General features: G+C 44.1%; 1 protein-coding gene across 8 annotated transcripts in view; it reads right to left on the bottom strand.

Moving 5' to 3' along the window:
* Window positions 1-18,102, bottom strand: part of thada (THADA armadillo repeat containing) — a 67,530-nt gene that overhangs the window by 29,416 nt on the left and 20,012 nt on the right. For all 8 annotated transcript variants that reach the window (XR_008415810.1, XM_053875303.1, XM_053875304.1 and 5 more), the window contains 5 exons: window positions 17,233-17,322; window positions 15,017-15,148; window positions 8,419-8,587; window positions 3,435-3,538; window positions 822-904 (listed from right to left, as the gene is read on the bottom strand). Coding sequence is in view for 7 of the 8 variants with exons in the window: in XM_053875303.1 (XP_053731278.1) it covers window positions 822-904; window positions 3,435-3,538; window positions 8,419-8,587; window positions 15,017-15,148; window positions 17,233-17,322 (578 nt within the window). In the remaining variant the exon portion in view is untranslated. The remainder of the gene's footprint in view (window positions 1-821; window positions 905-3,434; window positions 3,539-8,418; window positions 8,588-15,016; window positions 15,149-17,232; window positions 17,323-18,102) is intronic.

Here is an 18,102-nt window from a genome sequence, read left to right as displayed (position 1 = left end):
GAAACATCTGGTGCTCATCCGGCAAAATCTTCCCCAGCATTGATGGGCTAACACTCGTTGTCTATGCCAAAATATGTTCCATAAAGTCAAGTGCAATGGATGCTTGAGTTCATTAAGATTCATTTTTGTACCAATTTTATCTTAAATGAAAACTGATTTCAAGTAAGTAGAAAAAGAAAAGACCAAAATGGTTTTGGACCAGTCCAAACCGACCACTCTCTACTTGAGATAGGGTGAGAAGCTGGGTCATCCAGGAGAGACTCAAAGTCGGACCAATGTTCCTCCAGGTCGACAGAAGCCCACAAGCCTGAAACTAACACATCAACGGCACCGAATGGAAGTAAAACACCGGTCTTTGTAAGTTGATGTCGCTACGATTATGAGTACAGAACAGGAACTGACACACAGTTGTTAGCCTTATGCAGAGCGGGATGTCTATGAAGTGTCTATATGACTTTAATAAATGCAATAACTACATAGGTCACAGATTTGTAGTATGGGCTGTTAGAAAATGTGACCAACCCCCTACCTTTCTTTAGGACTCAAACTCATGAAGTAACTGGCAACTTCACAAGTCACTTCCTGCTTGAGTTGAGCAACTACATGAGTGAGCGTTTGCTGATACATGGCACCAATACTTGAATGTAGATATGGAATAAAGACGGCCTCCTGCAGAGGGCTGAAGAGCATCCCACTGAACTGAGAGTGGCAGGTTAATGAAGAGACAGTGGAAATCTCTGCGTACACTAGGAAGGCGTGATATTATTTCCGACTTCAAGGAGAGATCAAGGGAGATCGAACTTGTCCTGAGCTTCACTCACCGTCAAGAAGAGGGTTTTTCGGGACACACAGGCAATTCAGCACATCCAGGAAGGCCCCTCGCGTCACCACACAGCTGTTGAGCCTAAACCGACGATAAGAAAACCAATTTATGAGGAATCGATTATTCGTCGAGACAGATCTTATCGATGAGGAAATAAAACATCCGTGATAATGATTCCATTCAACCTTTGAGTTACATGACCGTCAAATTCATCTTACGGTTCGTGATTTAATAAAAGATCCTTTAATGAAAATATTCCAAAAAAATCACACTGATTTAGACAAATCCGTGACACTGCCGCCTCCAGTCACTGATTATTGCCGACAATCACGGGCGTCCACGCCTCATGAGACGCTCACTTGTGCATGCAAATATTAAATTACGTTATTGTCCATCTGGACGGTTGGTGGGGGATATTTTGGGATCAGTCATACGCGTGATGTCAGTGAGGAAAAATAAAAGTCATCGCTTCATAATTTTATCTCTAAAGAGAATAATGTTTCATTCATTCTCGCAGCGGGACTTTGAGTACATACTCGATCGACTAACAAGATAAGACATGACATATGGCAGTCAATGAAGTAAGTGCAAAATAAATAATGTGTCCTATTAACACCACAATGGACCTTATAATATATATAATATATACTGATGTTTTACGTAGCAGGCGATCATATTCAGTGTCAGACTTAGGAATAACAGTGAGAAAATGTTTTTGGGGGAACTTGCTTTACTTTATAAGGAAGAATCCACAATTGCATCAACAGTAACTGTGACTCGTCTGCTTGTATGCGTACCAAGTTATAACTACTGCTGTGAATAAGCTGCTACATTTGTTTAATGACTAGGAGATCCGTGACTGGCAATGAAAAACTTTATTTCTGTGTGTCGTGAGTTTGGAGAATGCAAGATGAACAGTTCCACTGAAGAAGTGTCAAACCAGATAGGTGACTAAATTATGAGGCCAAGGTTGAAGTGGTTTGGCGTCGCTATCATTGTAAACTATTCATATAACAGAAAATAATTGAGAAGCACTGCCTTAAACCAACAAATCTAATTGTGATTACCAATGACCAAAATGGGGCAAACATCAACATCTGTTGATGGACAGACACAGAATCTAGTTTCACATCCCTCATGACTTCTCCAACATATATCATGTTATTAGATCATTGCAGAAGTTAAAGACACACAGGCTTAATTTAGTGACAATAAATGGTTAGAATAGACTAGTTGAATTTAGCAAGATTTAGCAAACCACTCCAAATATGAATCCTTGTTTGTTTATTAATATAAAACACCAAGGGACATTGTAGAGAAACACGTTTCCACCATGTGATTTTGTTCCATCCGTCATGTGACCATGACGAGAGGATCCTCCATCACCATCTTCCATAACAAAACCCATCTGTTTTTACAAGGACACGCGGCATCAGCGTCCAAAAGCGTATTTTCAGTTGTGGTTGTAAGGCCAAGTGTGACTGTCACATGATGAGCCATCGGCTTTGCCACTGTCATTTCAACCGCTCAAACAAATGAGTGGAGGTCAGACGACATCAGGCCGGTCCTTTACATCACACCATCTCACCGAGGAATCAGTGGTGAATGGAAAGGAAGGGCTGGTATTTGTTTGATGTTGAATCAGCTTGTGTGGGCAGCGTGTGTGTGTGTGTGTGTGTGTGCAGAGTTTCAATCAAAGGTGCGACCGCTCAGCTGTGACGGTGCACAAATGTGTATGTAAGAACAAGAGGGGCTGTGTGTGTGCTTGACGTCACGTTTCATCACTCGCACATTAATTACACACAAGGCCGCACAACTCACGCACACACACGCACGCACACACACACACACACACACACACACACACACACACACACACACACACACACACACACACACACACACACACACACACACACACACACACACACACACACACACACACACACACACACACACACACACACACACACACAGAGAGACACAGACACAGACACAGACACACACAGACACAGACACAGACACACGCCGGAGGATGTGCAGTGGCTCTGGATGAGATGAGAATTCTTGCTAAGTGGGAACTTTCGTCAACAGTTCTGACATTGCATTGGTGCTCAAAATATGTAGCTCGAATGAAGAGAAGGAGGTCTAGTTGGGGACTGTGATGTTCACAGATTTGGGCGTGATCAAACAGGGGACTCGCTCTGGCGAGCAAGAATTCACTTTGTCATCTTAATAAAGGCTCATCAGAGTAACCAAGTGGAGCCAGCGTTGGTCGGCCAAGCTAACAGAGCGACCCAGGGTTATCTGCTCAAAGTGTCGGAGCAGGGAAGAATGACCTCTGCCAGGCGGGACTGGGGCGACACGCTTATCTCAGTGCCATCTTGAGGCCTTAATTTTGAGTGAGAGGTCCAGCGGCAGGGGAGAAAATGAAGGGAATCTGTGGAGGGGGACACAGCAGGCGGTCTCTTTGAAATGCAAGCCCGGGCAGGACACGGAGCGGACACGGAGCGGGGAGGGGATGACCGGTGAGACAAGGAGTCATTCTTCTCGGGAGGGACTTGAAAGACCAGGCGGATGCTTATCTGTGCGTGAGTGTGTCTAGGATTACCGTGAAGCGAGCCACATTCGTTCATGGAGCGCTTTGCCAACGCCGTTTCCTGCTGGCAGGGGCCAGTGGGAGTCCGACTGGTAGGACTGCAGAAGGAACAGCACCTGAACAGAGAATCACAGTTGGATTTCAGCACAAACTCAGAAGCTAAATCTATAAATCAACAAAAAATTGAGAGAGAGGGTTTTGTTTGCGGGTGAGTTTGTCCTGACAGATTTGAAAGATGACGCTCCAAAACATTTCACCATCAACAGCCAGATAGATAACAGTATGAAGGCACACATCTGTCTGGATGTTTTCTTAGGTTCACCTGACGAAGAAACAGACGCTATAAAAATAGTATTATCAGGAAACTCAGGTAATAAGGTTCTATCTTCAGGTATGAAGCCAAACTGTTTTCCAACAAAGAATGACAAAATGTCTGTGCTTCCACCCGACACTCAAAATCTAACAGCAATATGCTGACTAAGCACTATCTCATAGCTCAACCTGCTACAGTCCTTCACTCGTGTTTCCCTCCTTTCTGTGACAAGTGTGTGATGGACCGGTCCGGTCTGCAGCAGATGTCCTGGTGGTTGAAAGCGTTCAAAGCCCGGGACGCTGGCTGGCTGGGGAGTATTCTGGGCCTCGGTAAGTATACTCTTTAAGCCAGAGCCTCGGCCACAGACCAGTAGGAAGCCATTCATTACGCTCTGCAGAGAAGGCAACATGGGGAAAAACCAGGCTGACCACGTAGCACCAAGCCTGGCCGCCGAGTCCTGGCCTACCCCTTGTGTTCTCCTGTCATCTCCACACCCAGGCAACACCCACTGTTTCACAAAAACAGCCTCGATGAGGACGAGATCTTCTTCCTCACACCATCACACTCCACATGAGAGCCATAACCATCCAGCAGGCCTATTTAGTTTGAAGAATTGAAAATCAGTAACACACTGGTGAATGACATTGTTGTGCATGAGTCATTCTAAAGCCTAATCTGATCCACTTAGGCTCACTAATGACACATCATCAGCCCCTGTGCTGGAAAAACGTGATCAGCTGCAGGGTTTCGAAAGCTATTCCTCCTAGATATTCTGCTGCCTTTCAGGAATTTTGGCAGGAGCATTTGTTTTCTTTAAAGCTTTGAATCAAGCCACTGAGTTGGAATTCAAAACAGGCAGCTGTCAAACTCTGAATTCTGTCAAGATCCCAGTCCAGTATCACGCAGAAGGGCCATCGAAAAATACAGTGGAAACCATTCCAAAAATACATTTACAACCGACCTCTATGAGAAGTTGACGGTGTAAAAGTTGATTATATTGCAGTCAGGTTGTCCATCGTTCAGGTAGGCAAACCAAAAAAACCTTCTACAAGCATATATAATGTCATTAGATCATTGGTATTAGATCACCATAAAGTACTTCAAACATCTGCCACAACCATCTTGATTTGCAGAACACGGCGATGCTGAAGAAAAATAAACAACTCCCTCAATCCATTTTCTTCCACTTATCTGAGGTGAAGTTGAGGGGGCAGCAGCTGAAGTAAAGGGGCCCAAAATGCCCTCTTCTGAAGCCTCTGCCAGATCTTCAGGTGGAAGAATGAGTCAAGTCAAACGAGAGACATTGTTTCCCCAGTGTGTCCTCCAAGTATCTCCAGTGTGTCTCCTCACAATGGAACATCCAGGACATTATTTCACAATGACACCCGAATTGTCTTCCTTAGGAGGAGAAGCAGCTCTCCTCTGACTCTGTTCTGAATGACTAAGCTTCTGCCCTTAGAGGTCGTTCAGACAAAACCCATTTTGGCCACTTGATTTGCGCCACTTTTTTAAAATGCATTTCATTTTATTTTATTTTGAGTACAGATCTATTATGGATTTACATAAAAGATCTGTAATTTGTTGCCCCCATTTTGGATTTTTTACTTGTAACTATTTTTCAAAGCACACCATATTCAACTTTGTTCTGCTTTAAACAAGTGCATTCATGGCAAGTTTATAAGTGAGTTGTTAGTCGATGGTTGTGAAGTGGACAGTGAGTCAACAACCTCCTTCGCTGACTTGATTGAATGTGTATTTAGAAACAGAATGGCCATCTCTGGACAATCTAAAAAAGTCAGAATGACTGACAGAGCGGTTTGCAGCGAGTGGCATCACTCATGGTCCGTCAGGGCCATTACAACAAAACGGAGTCGAAGCTCCGAGCCCAACACCGACTGGATGTCGGAGGAAGCCACATGTCTTCATTCCCTGTCATTCAGACTTCCCAGTTACACCTCATCCACCAGACTGGGAAGTCCCAGCATGGGAGACGCAGCCGGCATACTCCAGCCCGACATGGAATGGAGCGGAATATTTATAGAAGATGCTGCCTCCCTGTTCCGCCTCCCGAGTGGTGGAGAAGTAAACTCCATGTGGGAAGAGAAAGAAATCGGATAAAGGTCAGATGGAGGGACGAGCCCGGAAAGTTTAACTGCATAGTCAAATATTTCAGAGGCTGCTAAATACTAGATGAGTGGGTGTATATTTGAAATGAAGAGGTGTGGAGTATTTCATTAATAAAAGTAGGAGTGAACCTGACACTTGACCGAACACTATTTTTATGTGTGAACCAATGTTGCGACAAGCCTTCCTCTTTGGGCCGGCAAAAATAGCGGTGGTGAATGTGAGGTCCCTTCAGACTCTGTTATCAACGAGCTCCGCTGTCCCTCCCACTGCCGCAACCACAGACTGACCACACACTGTAGCCAGAGCGCTCACACACAAACAAATGCAATAGCTGCAAGTCCATTCACGGCAGACATTTGCAACGAAACATAAATCCCAATTCACATAAAGAAGTCAAGACCCACCAATTAGACAACCCAGAAATGATTGGAAAAACACCACTTATATCTGATATTTAGGTGATAGAAAAGACAATTTTCCTTTCCTGAGAATGGAAATAACATTTTTGATTCAATTTCCATTTTATAATGTGCAGTGGTACATTGGCTTGGGTTGAATTCTACAAGCTCCTATCTCAATTTTTTCACATATAAAGTTGAAATGCCATTGAGCCATTAAAAAACATCTTCGTTCACCGTTTTATAATTATTATTATCATTATTTATTATTCTTTTAAATCATTGAAGTGTGTCGAGTTTTTGTATTGTTCCTTTTTCACCAAATTCTTGCTCTGGAAATATTACTCAGAAAATCTGTTCACCATTGAGCAATGTGATGTCCATTGGCGTTCCTGTAACAGCAAATAAACAGAAATGGCGCGTGGCCCCCGGTTGCTGCATCCACCTGCCAGCTGCTTCCTGCAGTGAGGAAATGGCTTTAACATCTTTGACGGGCATCACAAACTGCACATCTGATCATTTTACCTTCTAATTCTAAACTTCTTTGTCAAAGGTGAATTCACACAATATAAATGTGTACCATCATCTGACACATAATGCACATTTGGAGTCAGATAAAAAGACTTGACAATACGAATTTGGCCCCGAGACTACCGTCATGATGGTGTTTTGTTGCAGCCAAGTCGCAGGCTATCTCAAAAATCACAGGCTCACATTTCCTGAATCCTCACATACTATTGTGCTTTTAATCCATAACGGCACTGAATGATCCACCAATGACTGCCCTTGTCTTGGAATGTTTTCCGGCAGCAACTCATCATTAGCTTTTGTTTTCTGCACCAAATGAAGATGAATGTTTGTGACCCACACGCAAACACTGGTGAAACTTACGACGTGTCTTCAATGACTTGCTGAGAAGCATTTATAACTAGGTCGTAATCAGACGTGTTTAATGAGTTTAGGAAAGTCTGCAGGGTGGTACGGCCCGTCTGAGGAGCTGTGATGGTTTCCAGCTCTGCACTTGGACCACTAACACGGGTTCCTTGACAATAACAGAGGAAGTCGCTTCTCCTCTAACGGCAAACATCTGCAACCGCACAGGCACAAGCCTAGACGGTTTGGATGGCGAGACACAATGTCTTTGACGGACACACCTTTGTCTATTGTGGCATCAGTTTCTCCTAAAAGCATGTTATTCACAGAAGCAACATGATACCCATTACACCTTACTTCTCCATCACATCTACAAACATTCGTTTCCAGAAGCCTGAGTTATAATTCACCGTTGTTGCATGAGTGGGATTTCAAGGGTCCAGCTTCCGCTCAGTGTTTCACTATAGATCAGAATGTTGACGGAATGCGGATCTTAACTACTGGGAATGTTTAGGGAAGCTAATGCTCAACACAAGAAGTTGGTGGTGTTGAGAATCTGTCACGAGACTCTGCGGTTCCACACCTGCTAGAGCGTCATGACTATAACAGTCTGTCAGCTACTATAAAATCAACACGTGAGGAAAATGAGAAAAGTGTCCAGGAGGATGTAAAGGAAGCAGAGACGACTGAGATGAATGTGAGCAGACAGATCAGGACACATCTGGACAAAGTCCACTTGCTGCTGCCATGACAGGAAACGGACTCTCACCCAGCAGCAACCCTCACCGGCATCCCAGCACAGACGACTGCTATCAAGATGAGCTGACCCCCGCCGCACGTTCTCGCATCCGTAATCGAAGGCCTGGGAAAGTCCCTCGGCCTCCGCCTCTGTGCATGTGTTGATATTACCGGCAGAGAGTTTGGTTGTGTTTGTCAGAGTGTGATGACAGAACTAAACACTGGTATTTACTCAGCGATAACCGCCTTGTCTGGACAGGCTCGGCGAGGAAGCGGGGAGTGTGGGACTGAGGGAAAATGTGCGCGTACAGGAAAGATAGCGGCCTGAGAGTCCATGAGCTGATGTTTTTCTTCAGATAATATTTCTGCGCAGAAATGTACATTTAAATGTCTTGCTGATTGTGTAACCAATTCCACCAGACAAACTCTACGTACTCAGTCATCACCTGAGGCTACAGGCTGGAGGTACCAGGACCAGACGCACAATGAACCCAACATTTTTGGAAATACACTTTGTGTTCATTGGAGAGTGAGAGGGTGTGCAGACCTGAAGCAAGGTTCCGTGGATGTGATTGTGTTGGATTTTGGGTCCTGGTGTTGAAGGAAGCTCCTCCAGGAGGGTCTGGACGGTGGAAGGAACCTGTGTGACCATCACAAAGGGAACCAGAGCACGAGCAGCCATCTCCCTGGTGCGGTACACAGCTGACCGGCCGCATCTGTAACACAAACACACGGTGTCAGTCATGATGGAAAATGGCGGCGATAATGGCGAGTTATGTAACGCGTTGAGAGAATGGAGGAAGTTTTAACGCGTTATTATTTCTATGATTTGCATCCCAGCTGCTGGGCTATAAAAACACTGGGATTATCGTCACCGAATATTTTCATTACGTGATCCAGCTGCATTATGTCATGGATACATTCTCCCCTTCAGAAATTTGACCTGTGACTCGCCCGACAGTTGGCGGCTATTTTTAATCGAACATTACGCAACATCTTTCCTTCATTCGTTGTTTCCCTCCGTGGTTGCCTAAACACCTCGCAGGACGGCCAATGACGGACAGACCTCAAGTCAAATATTGTGAAGTCATTCCCAAACTGAGGACCACACACGCTCTCTGACCCTCTTTTCTACTCACACGTTGTCATTTGCAGGACAGTGATGCAGAATGTGGCAAGTCATGCTCAAGCTAAAATTAAAACTTGTTTACAAGCAGATCCATTCTCCTGTGTCAAAACTGTGCGGCCGTTGAAAGCAGACAGACCGAGCGGTCGGTGAAAATGAAAGACAGAGGTGAGAGGTGTGACTCCAGTGGAAAATGCTACAGTAGACAGTAGAAGATCGACTTCGTCGGCTGGTGATCAGTGACTTTCTTTTAAAGTTTAAAGTTGCTATTAAGTCTTGTCAAAGTATTTGACCTTATCAGAAAACAAGCACAAAGTATATGCAGCTGGAGTAGGTACGAACATCAGAGCAGTCTAATCCTCAGTGAGCACCAGGACACATGCAACTTCAACGTTTAATGAGGAAAATATCGGTATTCTAGGTGTGAACATGCTTTCTCTGCCCAATGTGTTCTCAAAGCTTTCAAAGGAACATAAACCTTTGTCCTATGACCTTTTGTAAATATGTTTTTGACCAACTCGCATCTCTTTGAGGACCAATCCTCTTATCTGAAGTCTGGTCTGGTAAAAAGGCCCAGCCTTCTCTCCCATCAGAAAACTCCACCAGCGTATCCTCACTGGCTAGCTCACTGAGATTTGAACCCACAACTTCCAACTCCATCATTGTTGCTACCCAAAGAGGTAACTAGTTACCAAGTCTGTCTGCCGATATGGCTGTTTACGGAAAGCGTGTGTGTTCTGTGTTTGTGGATGAACGCATGCTCATTTCAGAGCACCTCTTTGTCACTTTTATTTTTTGTGATTTCAGAATGACTCAATATTGGATATCCACAGCAATGTGCCCAAGGTGCTGCCCACCTCTTGCCTCAAGTTTCTGGGACTGGCTGAGAATGAATGGATGGATGGAAAAACAAAGGAAATAAGTCTAGCAGCTAAAGTAAGGTGAGCTGCCTGGATGTGGAGATTCATGGAACATGGGCTAAGAAACCCTAGTACATCTGATCCAGGAACATACCCTGCAACTTTAGATTGTCTGCAAGTCTTTTGCCCGCAAATGTATTCACTAAATAATTAAAAAACTAACCACTTTAATCTCAATTATAACTGAGAAGTGAGCTGGGAAGATACAGAAATGAGCTCCTGGACTAGTTCTTTTGGGGCTATGTTGAAACATAGTGGGTACACAACCTCAAACAGAAACAGAAAAAAATTGGATGCGTGTCTCTATAAGATGAATAACCAAAATCACAACGTGGAACTCATGAAAGAGAATTTACAGCCGAAGAAGTCCAACTTGAGGTTAACTGGATGGATGAAATTGGAGATGAACAACGAGGGGGTTGTTAAAGCAACAAGTCAACTGTCAACAATTGGTTTTCCACCTGCTGCTGGCATGTCCCGCTAACACACACACACACACACACTACAAGGCAACCAAGGACAATGAATCAAACAGGCAACAGTTTGCATTCCAGCGCTCCACGAGCCAGTACACGTACACCTCTCCACACATGCTCTTTCTCTATCACTCTATCTCTTCCTTCCAGCACCCACACTCACTCTAATGACCAAAAACTCTGCCCGCTCCTCACTTTCCACGCCTCCTGCCGCCCATTTGGGCCCCATATGTTAACTATCTGTGCTAATTTGTCTCATTGAAACCCTTGCGAGAGGAAATGACAGTTTGGAAGGGTGTAATTTTAGCAACAGGGCCGTCCCTGGTGGGGTCAGGAGGCAGGCTGCAGCCTGGCATGGACGCAGCTCATCTGGGGATCATTTAGGAGAATGTGTAGAATAGTTTCCTCCACGGAGAGTAGCGCACCCTGAATAAACAAGCTGAGGAGAGGGGAAAAAGTCAGAGGAATGGGGGCGATTAAGGAAGTGAAGTGGTGACACATTTCAAATACGCAAACTTTATTCAGGCGAGATGATTATCGCCGGCTACAATTCTCAGCCTTTCGCGCACGTTTCCTGTTTTTCCCGTCAAAGTCTGCAGCGACCACACTCACACAACAGTTGAGACATAAAAGTGGTCAGTCATTGAGTGGATTATGGAGAGGCCAGGAAACAAGGAATACAGTATGTTATTCAATCACATAAACAGATGGAAACAAGTAAAGTAATACTTTGTGTTAGCTGTGACTCAGCACTCAGTCACAAACGCTGCGTCTGGCTTTTCATTTTTGGTCATACAATTATCTTGAAATTTAAAGAAGATGTTTTACTAAAAAAAACAAATCACTTCTTCATCATCCTTCTTATGCTACCAGTTCCTGTTCTACCTCTGCACCTGCAGAAGACCTGAGATTGATGTGTTCAGGTGCTCTGAAAATTGTTTCTTCGATTGGTTAGTTACTCTGATATTGTATCACAACCAGGATGAATGAAGCAAAAGCAGTGTCATGGCAAGTCATGTCAGTAGTCCAAGGACAGAGGTCCAGACTTCCCTCTCCTGAAAATCTAAAGCCCAAATTATCTTGTTCAAGAATGCTGACTGCAGGTGAGAGTCGAAGCAATGTGCAAAAGATTCTAGAACAAGTGCAATAATTTCTTCAAGCTTTTTTGACAAACCGGTTGGTCGCTCAGAGTTCTGACTGGATATCTACACACCAGGAGGGTCGCACTAGTGCAGAAGGCGTAGCACAGACTACTGTACAGCATATGTGGCAATGATGTCTGTGTTGATCGGAGAGATGTGCAAGCAGATTATTGAATTATAAAACTAACAAATTGAATTTAGTTTACAAATGTATACCATCTGCTTTAGGAGACAACACAAAAGCTTCATTCATTCAAGACCTGTGTAATGTGTTTTTGGCTTCTCAACAGTGGAGGCTTTGAGTCCTCAAAAAACGGAAAACTGGATGATCCATGTGGATACTAATAGTTCGCATGAGGAGGGAAGGATTTGAAGAGGGAAAGAAAGATTGAGAGATTCACGAAAAGATATGATTCATCATCAACTCGTGTAATTTACAAGCCTCTTTGACGTCACTGGGAGTGTAGGTGTGACGCAGGTGGGGGCCATCCAGAGAAGGAATGTCAGATATGAGGCACGGAGGGGAAAGACAGTGATAAGAGCCTGTATCCTGGGATAAACCTGAATCATTACTGCATATGATGTTCCGTCCATCATCAGAAGAGGAGCTAAGCTACAGATAATCCAGCGAGTAGCAGCTTTGATAGTATCGAGAGGAGTCGGAGGAGGGGGGTCGGCAGACCTCCACAGACACGTCCACACACGTCTGCTGAAGACGAGCTGTTTGAGAAGCACGAGCGGGGGCCAATGAAGCTGGGCTATATTTAACACGTCCAACATGTGGCCGTGATTTGCACGGATGCGTGGATGGAGAGGAGCGACTCGGCTGAGAACCTGTTAACTGCAGCCACAAGACCGACACGTTCACTGAAATACTTCAAAACACTTCCGCTGTGATAAAATTGCGTCTATCTGCAAATGGATTCTTGCTAGTAAAACTGTGGCAGTTGCAGTCTTTTTCCCATGAGTGGGACAAAAAGACCAAGCTAACATTCAACTCATCTTGGCACATCATTCATGCACAGATTTTCCACTCATCTCTAAAGGTGGTCACTGGGGGATGAATCCTAAAAAAATAGCTTCAACATAAAATAAAAAACATAAATAGCTTCATGTAACAGTTGAAGACATGTCCAACTCCATCCATCAGCTTGCACTCCAGATCCTAGCTCAGACTTTAGTGCCTACAGTATTGTCTGCCTCCAGTGAAGAGGTTCACCCTCCCACACAGAGGAGGCTCGTGTCAAGCACGAAACTATAACTCAATGGTACAGCACACACCTGTCTATCTTCCCTCCACCACATTCCCCTGCCCCACACACACAAGAACATGCCTTTGATTAAACAAATACTGAACACAGAACTTCGGCAGATGAGTGAGAGGGTGGCCTGGTCGTGCTGAGGGTCCGCTAAGTCGGAAAATATTTGTCTTTCATTTTGTTGACTCTAAAACTGGCCTGTAACTTATCGACCCATCACATCTGAAACACATTAGACTAGAGCAAAGCTGACACACCTCAGGGTGTTCATTTTTGGAAAATAATGGGGAAAAAAAACAACAACAAAAAACGCCTTCCCCATGAAAATAGACATATAATTAAAATTCATTATAATTACTGTAATGGTACAAATGTATTTTCATTTTAAATATTCGATCTACAACAACTGTACCTTTTTTGCATTGTGTTGAATTCCTTTTTTTTCTGTTCTTTTACTTCAGCAATTATTTACTAGACTACACAACATTAAACTGATTCAGTGTCCATTGTTCATTGGCAGCTTGTAAACTGTAAAAGAATGATCAGTTAAATCAAAAGTAGTGAGTTAAATGAGGAAATCCTCAGAGGAAAAAAACAGTAGGCCACCGACAGATCCAGCAACGTTCTGACATCACAATGTTTGTTTCATTTCCTCCCACTCATAAACACATTTAAGACTGGCCATTAGCACAACACTTATAGCTCACTCACACTATAAATACAGGCATTATTTTGAACATGTGGTGATTTAACTGAGAGCGCTTTCATACTTCCAAGAATCCCACCGCGACTTACTGCAAACTGAATATGTAAAACAGAAGCATTAGTTGACACACATTTATTTCTTAATGCAAATGTTTTTTTTGTTTTTTTTGTGTTTGTTGGAACAAACATGAACCGCATTAACTGGTCTTAGTTTGGTTTGGACATGGTCTTGACTACAACACAACACATGAAGTACAGGAGAGAGTGACTCTAAACAGTCTCCATTGTGCTTTCGGATTATGCTGAGAATGTCAGTCACCAACGACCTCACAAGTACTTGTGTAGATGAAATGACAATTGTGATTGATTGTCTTGTTCTGCTGGTCAGGTCATGGTAATTACCAGAGACGCCATTCCTGTCGTTTCAACATATATTCCACTGATTTCAGGTCACCAATACTGCACTTCAGAAGCTAAAACTTGTTTGACGGGTGTCCATGCGCCAGTGCAGACCAACCCTGATAAGAAGGTAGTAACTGCACTGCCCCCCATGGTTTCCGGGGGTACTGCTCCGTTTGTTCCGTATCCGTAAGTTTTGCAAAAACGCAAAAAAAATATGGACAAAATGAAGACAGAGGACGGACAGACAGCTCTGTCCATATGCAGATCTGTATGTAATGTTGAGCATAAATGGGCCATTAAGCGGCCTCACTTATTTAGACTTTCTCACCTACCTAATGTCGGTACATAGTTCATAGCTACAATAAGATTTAAATAAAAAGTAGCAAAGAAATGTTTCATTCAAGATATTTGTTAGTGAAAACTGCTGGTGTTATCTGTTTATTTTTCAACTTGATATCAATCTGACCTGGTTGATGAACATTTTGGGCCTCAGACCTACACTGATAAGGCTGTGCGTCTGTGTGTAAGAGTGAGTGGTTCAGGTCAGATCTAATTTGCAGGTGCATGTTCTAATAATATTTGTAGATTTCTCCTGCCCAGGAATGTGAAAAATGACGGCTATAACCGCAGCTTCCCATTCAGCCGAAGCGTCCCTCCTCTCAAAACACGAGTGGGAGTCCAGATAAAGCCCGACATAATCGGGTCGACCAGGGTGACACAGCACAAACAACAACAGAGCGTTCTGGAGACGAGTGTTGTGGCTATCATGGACAATCATGTATAGGTTAAGTGATGCACAGAATCACTGTGGACAAATAAAGGGAGGAGGCATGTGTGTTGAGACTCTCTGTGTTTTGTCTCGTAGATTATAGGTTTCTATTCTTGGCCATGACTGTGACTGAGAGAGCAGGTGTGTGACCCTCTGAAAAGATAGTTGCGCTGCAGAGACATATTAAAACCTCCAGAGATATTGAGATGAACTCAGTCATGTTCAGACAGACCAGCTAATCATAGTAACACGAGACACTGTTGACAAACAACGATACTGACAACATTGACTTTCATACCAGCAGTATCCATTGCTCTACTAAGAATGTTTGAGCTCAACAGCAGACCTGATGATGAAGGGCAGAAAGGGTGCGAGTCCCAGCGGTGAGGAGGATCCATCCATGGGCGAGGGGTAAAGCCGGCTGAGCACCAGCAGCAGCAGGAACAGACTCGGGTGAAGCTTCACATGTCCGCTGTCACTGTGGACACAAGTCAATGAAAACCAGCCAGACATGTCCGTGTCATTACATCAGAAATAAAAACACATGAGTCGAGCAGACAAGTACTGGTTTAGGCCTTCAAGAGCTCGTTCACTGTTTATAAGACACTCACGTAAATAAGATGACCAATGCTTAGGTATTTAAAACAGCTGGAGTATTGATTATCCTACAGGGTGACTCAGTACATTTCCCAGAACGTCCTTCAACATCTTTATTTTGTTATCGTGGTTGCTATGCCGTCGTACCTGCAGGCGAACGACTTGCAATACAAAATATATAACAGGCCTCTCTTTCTCAATTGCACTGCACAACTAGAACCACCCACTTGATCCGGCCGAGTCATCTGCTCGAGCGTCCTCCTTCCAAAGACCGATGGCTGCCAAGTGACTCAGGGTGGAAAAAGTCCACCTCTGCCAGTGGTTTTGTAGTTTCACTTATATACAAGGGCGGGGGACGAGGACAGAGCTCAGAGGGGAGACAATATGTTGCAAAAAACATTGTATTTCATTTATTCCTAAAGCAGAGAACGTATCGGCAAGCTACGATAATGTGACGATTATGAAGCCTCCCCCACTGACAAGAAACCATGTCTCACAGCTGAGGAGGAATGCTCTAAGAACTGGATCATAGTTTCAAGATACAACTAGGTCAGTAAATATTCCTCCATGTATCAGAGGCAGAAGACCTTTATCATTCAAGCACAGACTCCGCTTCCTGCTCCTGTATAGCTGGAGCTCTGACAGGATGAAGAAGAGAGTCAGTGGCGTGCAATTACATCCCTAAATTCCACAAGGTCAGTCGTGAATCTGGTGATGTCTCTCTGAAGTGTTTTAAGGTTATTTTTGTTTAAACTGTCTTTTTCGAGATTGAAAGCTTGAGAATATCCAAGTATGGTGTTACATAATATCCATTGGGGCTACCTCACATTTACACCTGGTCCTGACAGAGAATCCAAAAATGCTGCCTGAAAGTTTTACTTGTTTTAAATGTCTGTAATAATGAAGTGCGCTCATTACAAACAAATCACCGTTGTTTTCTAAGCTAATCAGCTCAGTCCCTCATGCAAGTTGGGCTTTAAGAGATCAGCCATGATGTTAGAGAACAGTTTGCTATCAGGTAAAAGCACAATATTCTTTGCAAAATATGATTTAAGATGTTTCCACATATGTGTGAACACATCCTCAAATCCTCTGTAAAATCCCTCTTAAATCTATACATACATGTGTATGTTGCTCAGTTGAAGTCATGCAGCAGGCGAAACAAAGCGTTATGTTCAAGACCTCAAACAACGTTACAATAAGAGCTTTCTTTCACAGCTTCCCAGCTTGGACACACACTGTTGCCAGGCAGAAGCAGTGTTCATTGCCAGTATGATCATGTCTCAGGACGAGGCATTACACCAACTCAGAAAGTGGTAAACATGGTTGACCAATTCCCTGAAGAGACGCAGTCGGTCCATCATAGCGCACCTGGACCATTGCAAATTGAGTTTGAATTGGCACACCAAGGGGATTATAACGGTCCAAGATGTATTGCCAAGAGCATGACTTTAGTTGGCATATACTTCCCTAATTCCTCCATCTTTACACTTCTAAAGCAAAGGCAGCATTCCGTTCAGTTGTGGCTCCACCAGCCGGCCTGGTTCACATAATTGTGAGGATGAAGAAAGCTCTGTCTTTGAGTCTCAGTTTGGTGGGAACTGTCCTTTAAAAACAGTTCAGGGAGTGGAGGGAAAAGTGAAACAGTCACTCTTGACACAACCTTCAATAAATCTGATCCATACGAAGATACGGCGGCCTAACGAACTGTCGGATGACTCACAAGCTTTTAAAAAGGGAGTCTGGGCTGCACTCACCGAGATAAGGCCAACGAAACTCAGTGGACTCCCAGAAGAGCTAGAGACAATCTTGACAAGACATTTACTAAACTCGGCTTGTGGTGAATTACAATCTGTGGACTGAGCTGCAGCAATCTTATGTCAAATAAAGACGGCACCAGATGGACCAAACAGCCTTAAGTGTTTCGGGGAGGACTCATGTTTGGGTGGAGTAGACCGAGCTTACCTTTCCACTGTAGCGGCCGCTTCTTCCAACTGGGTGAGAAGGAACGGGTAGAGAGCAGGGAAGCGGGTGAAGAACTCGCGGCCCGTCATCCTGAGAGGATGAAGACAGACAAAATGAGATACACAAGTTAAAGTACAACTAAAAATTAAGTTCACACTTCCACAGTATGATTCAAGAAAACCCCAGGTCAAGTGTGAGACAAGTGAGAGAGTCTAACATGGGCTGGTTCAGCCCCAGAACCACCTCAACAGTGAGGTGTTCAGGAGACAAGTGTGCTTTTCAGTACATCTCTCTGCATGTTCAAATGATTATTATGAATATGAACTGAGAGACGTTATATACACACCACGCTGCTATAACAGGTAAACAAATGTGTTTGAGTAGTGTATTTGTGCATGACAACATGCCCAATCGTATATTTAAAACGGGCGGTCCCTCTGGGGTAACCACCATTCAGCCACGGGGTGAATAAAGTTTTTATTTAACTCCGCTGGTCTAAATCAAGTGGCTCCTCGAGGGAAGAGTCTGCCCTGCCAAGCACATGATCACACGAGCGGAGAGGCTGCATACGCTTTCACACACGGCTGCTGTCAGTGCTGACTTACGAGCAAAACACACAAACACTCCGGATGAGAAGGCTCGTCCACCGCGGGGGAAGTTGAGTCACAAGCGTCTTTAAACCAGGACCTGACCCCCTCCTCGCCTCCTCAGGGCCAGAACTTAAGCTCATGATGTAATGCCATCACATGACCCTCACTGGGATATGTGTAAAAAAAAATCTGAGAAGGAGAAATGCCAAGTCGTGCATGTGTTCGTGCACACTCCGCGCCCTCAGCACCCTCATAAGTCACTCAGTCTGACAAGAGGCAA

The sequence above is a fragment of the Synchiropus splendidus genome, chromosome 9 (assembly GCF_027744825.2).
Source record: "Synchiropus splendidus isolate RoL2022-P1 chromosome 9, RoL_Sspl_1.0, whole genome shotgun sequence".
Lineage (NCBI taxonomy): Eukaryota > Metazoa > Chordata > Actinopteri > Syngnathiformes > Callionymidae > Synchiropus > Synchiropus splendidus.
The sequence above is the reverse complement of the archived record's forward strand: the minus strand, read 5'-3'. Positions and strand labels throughout refer to the sequence as shown.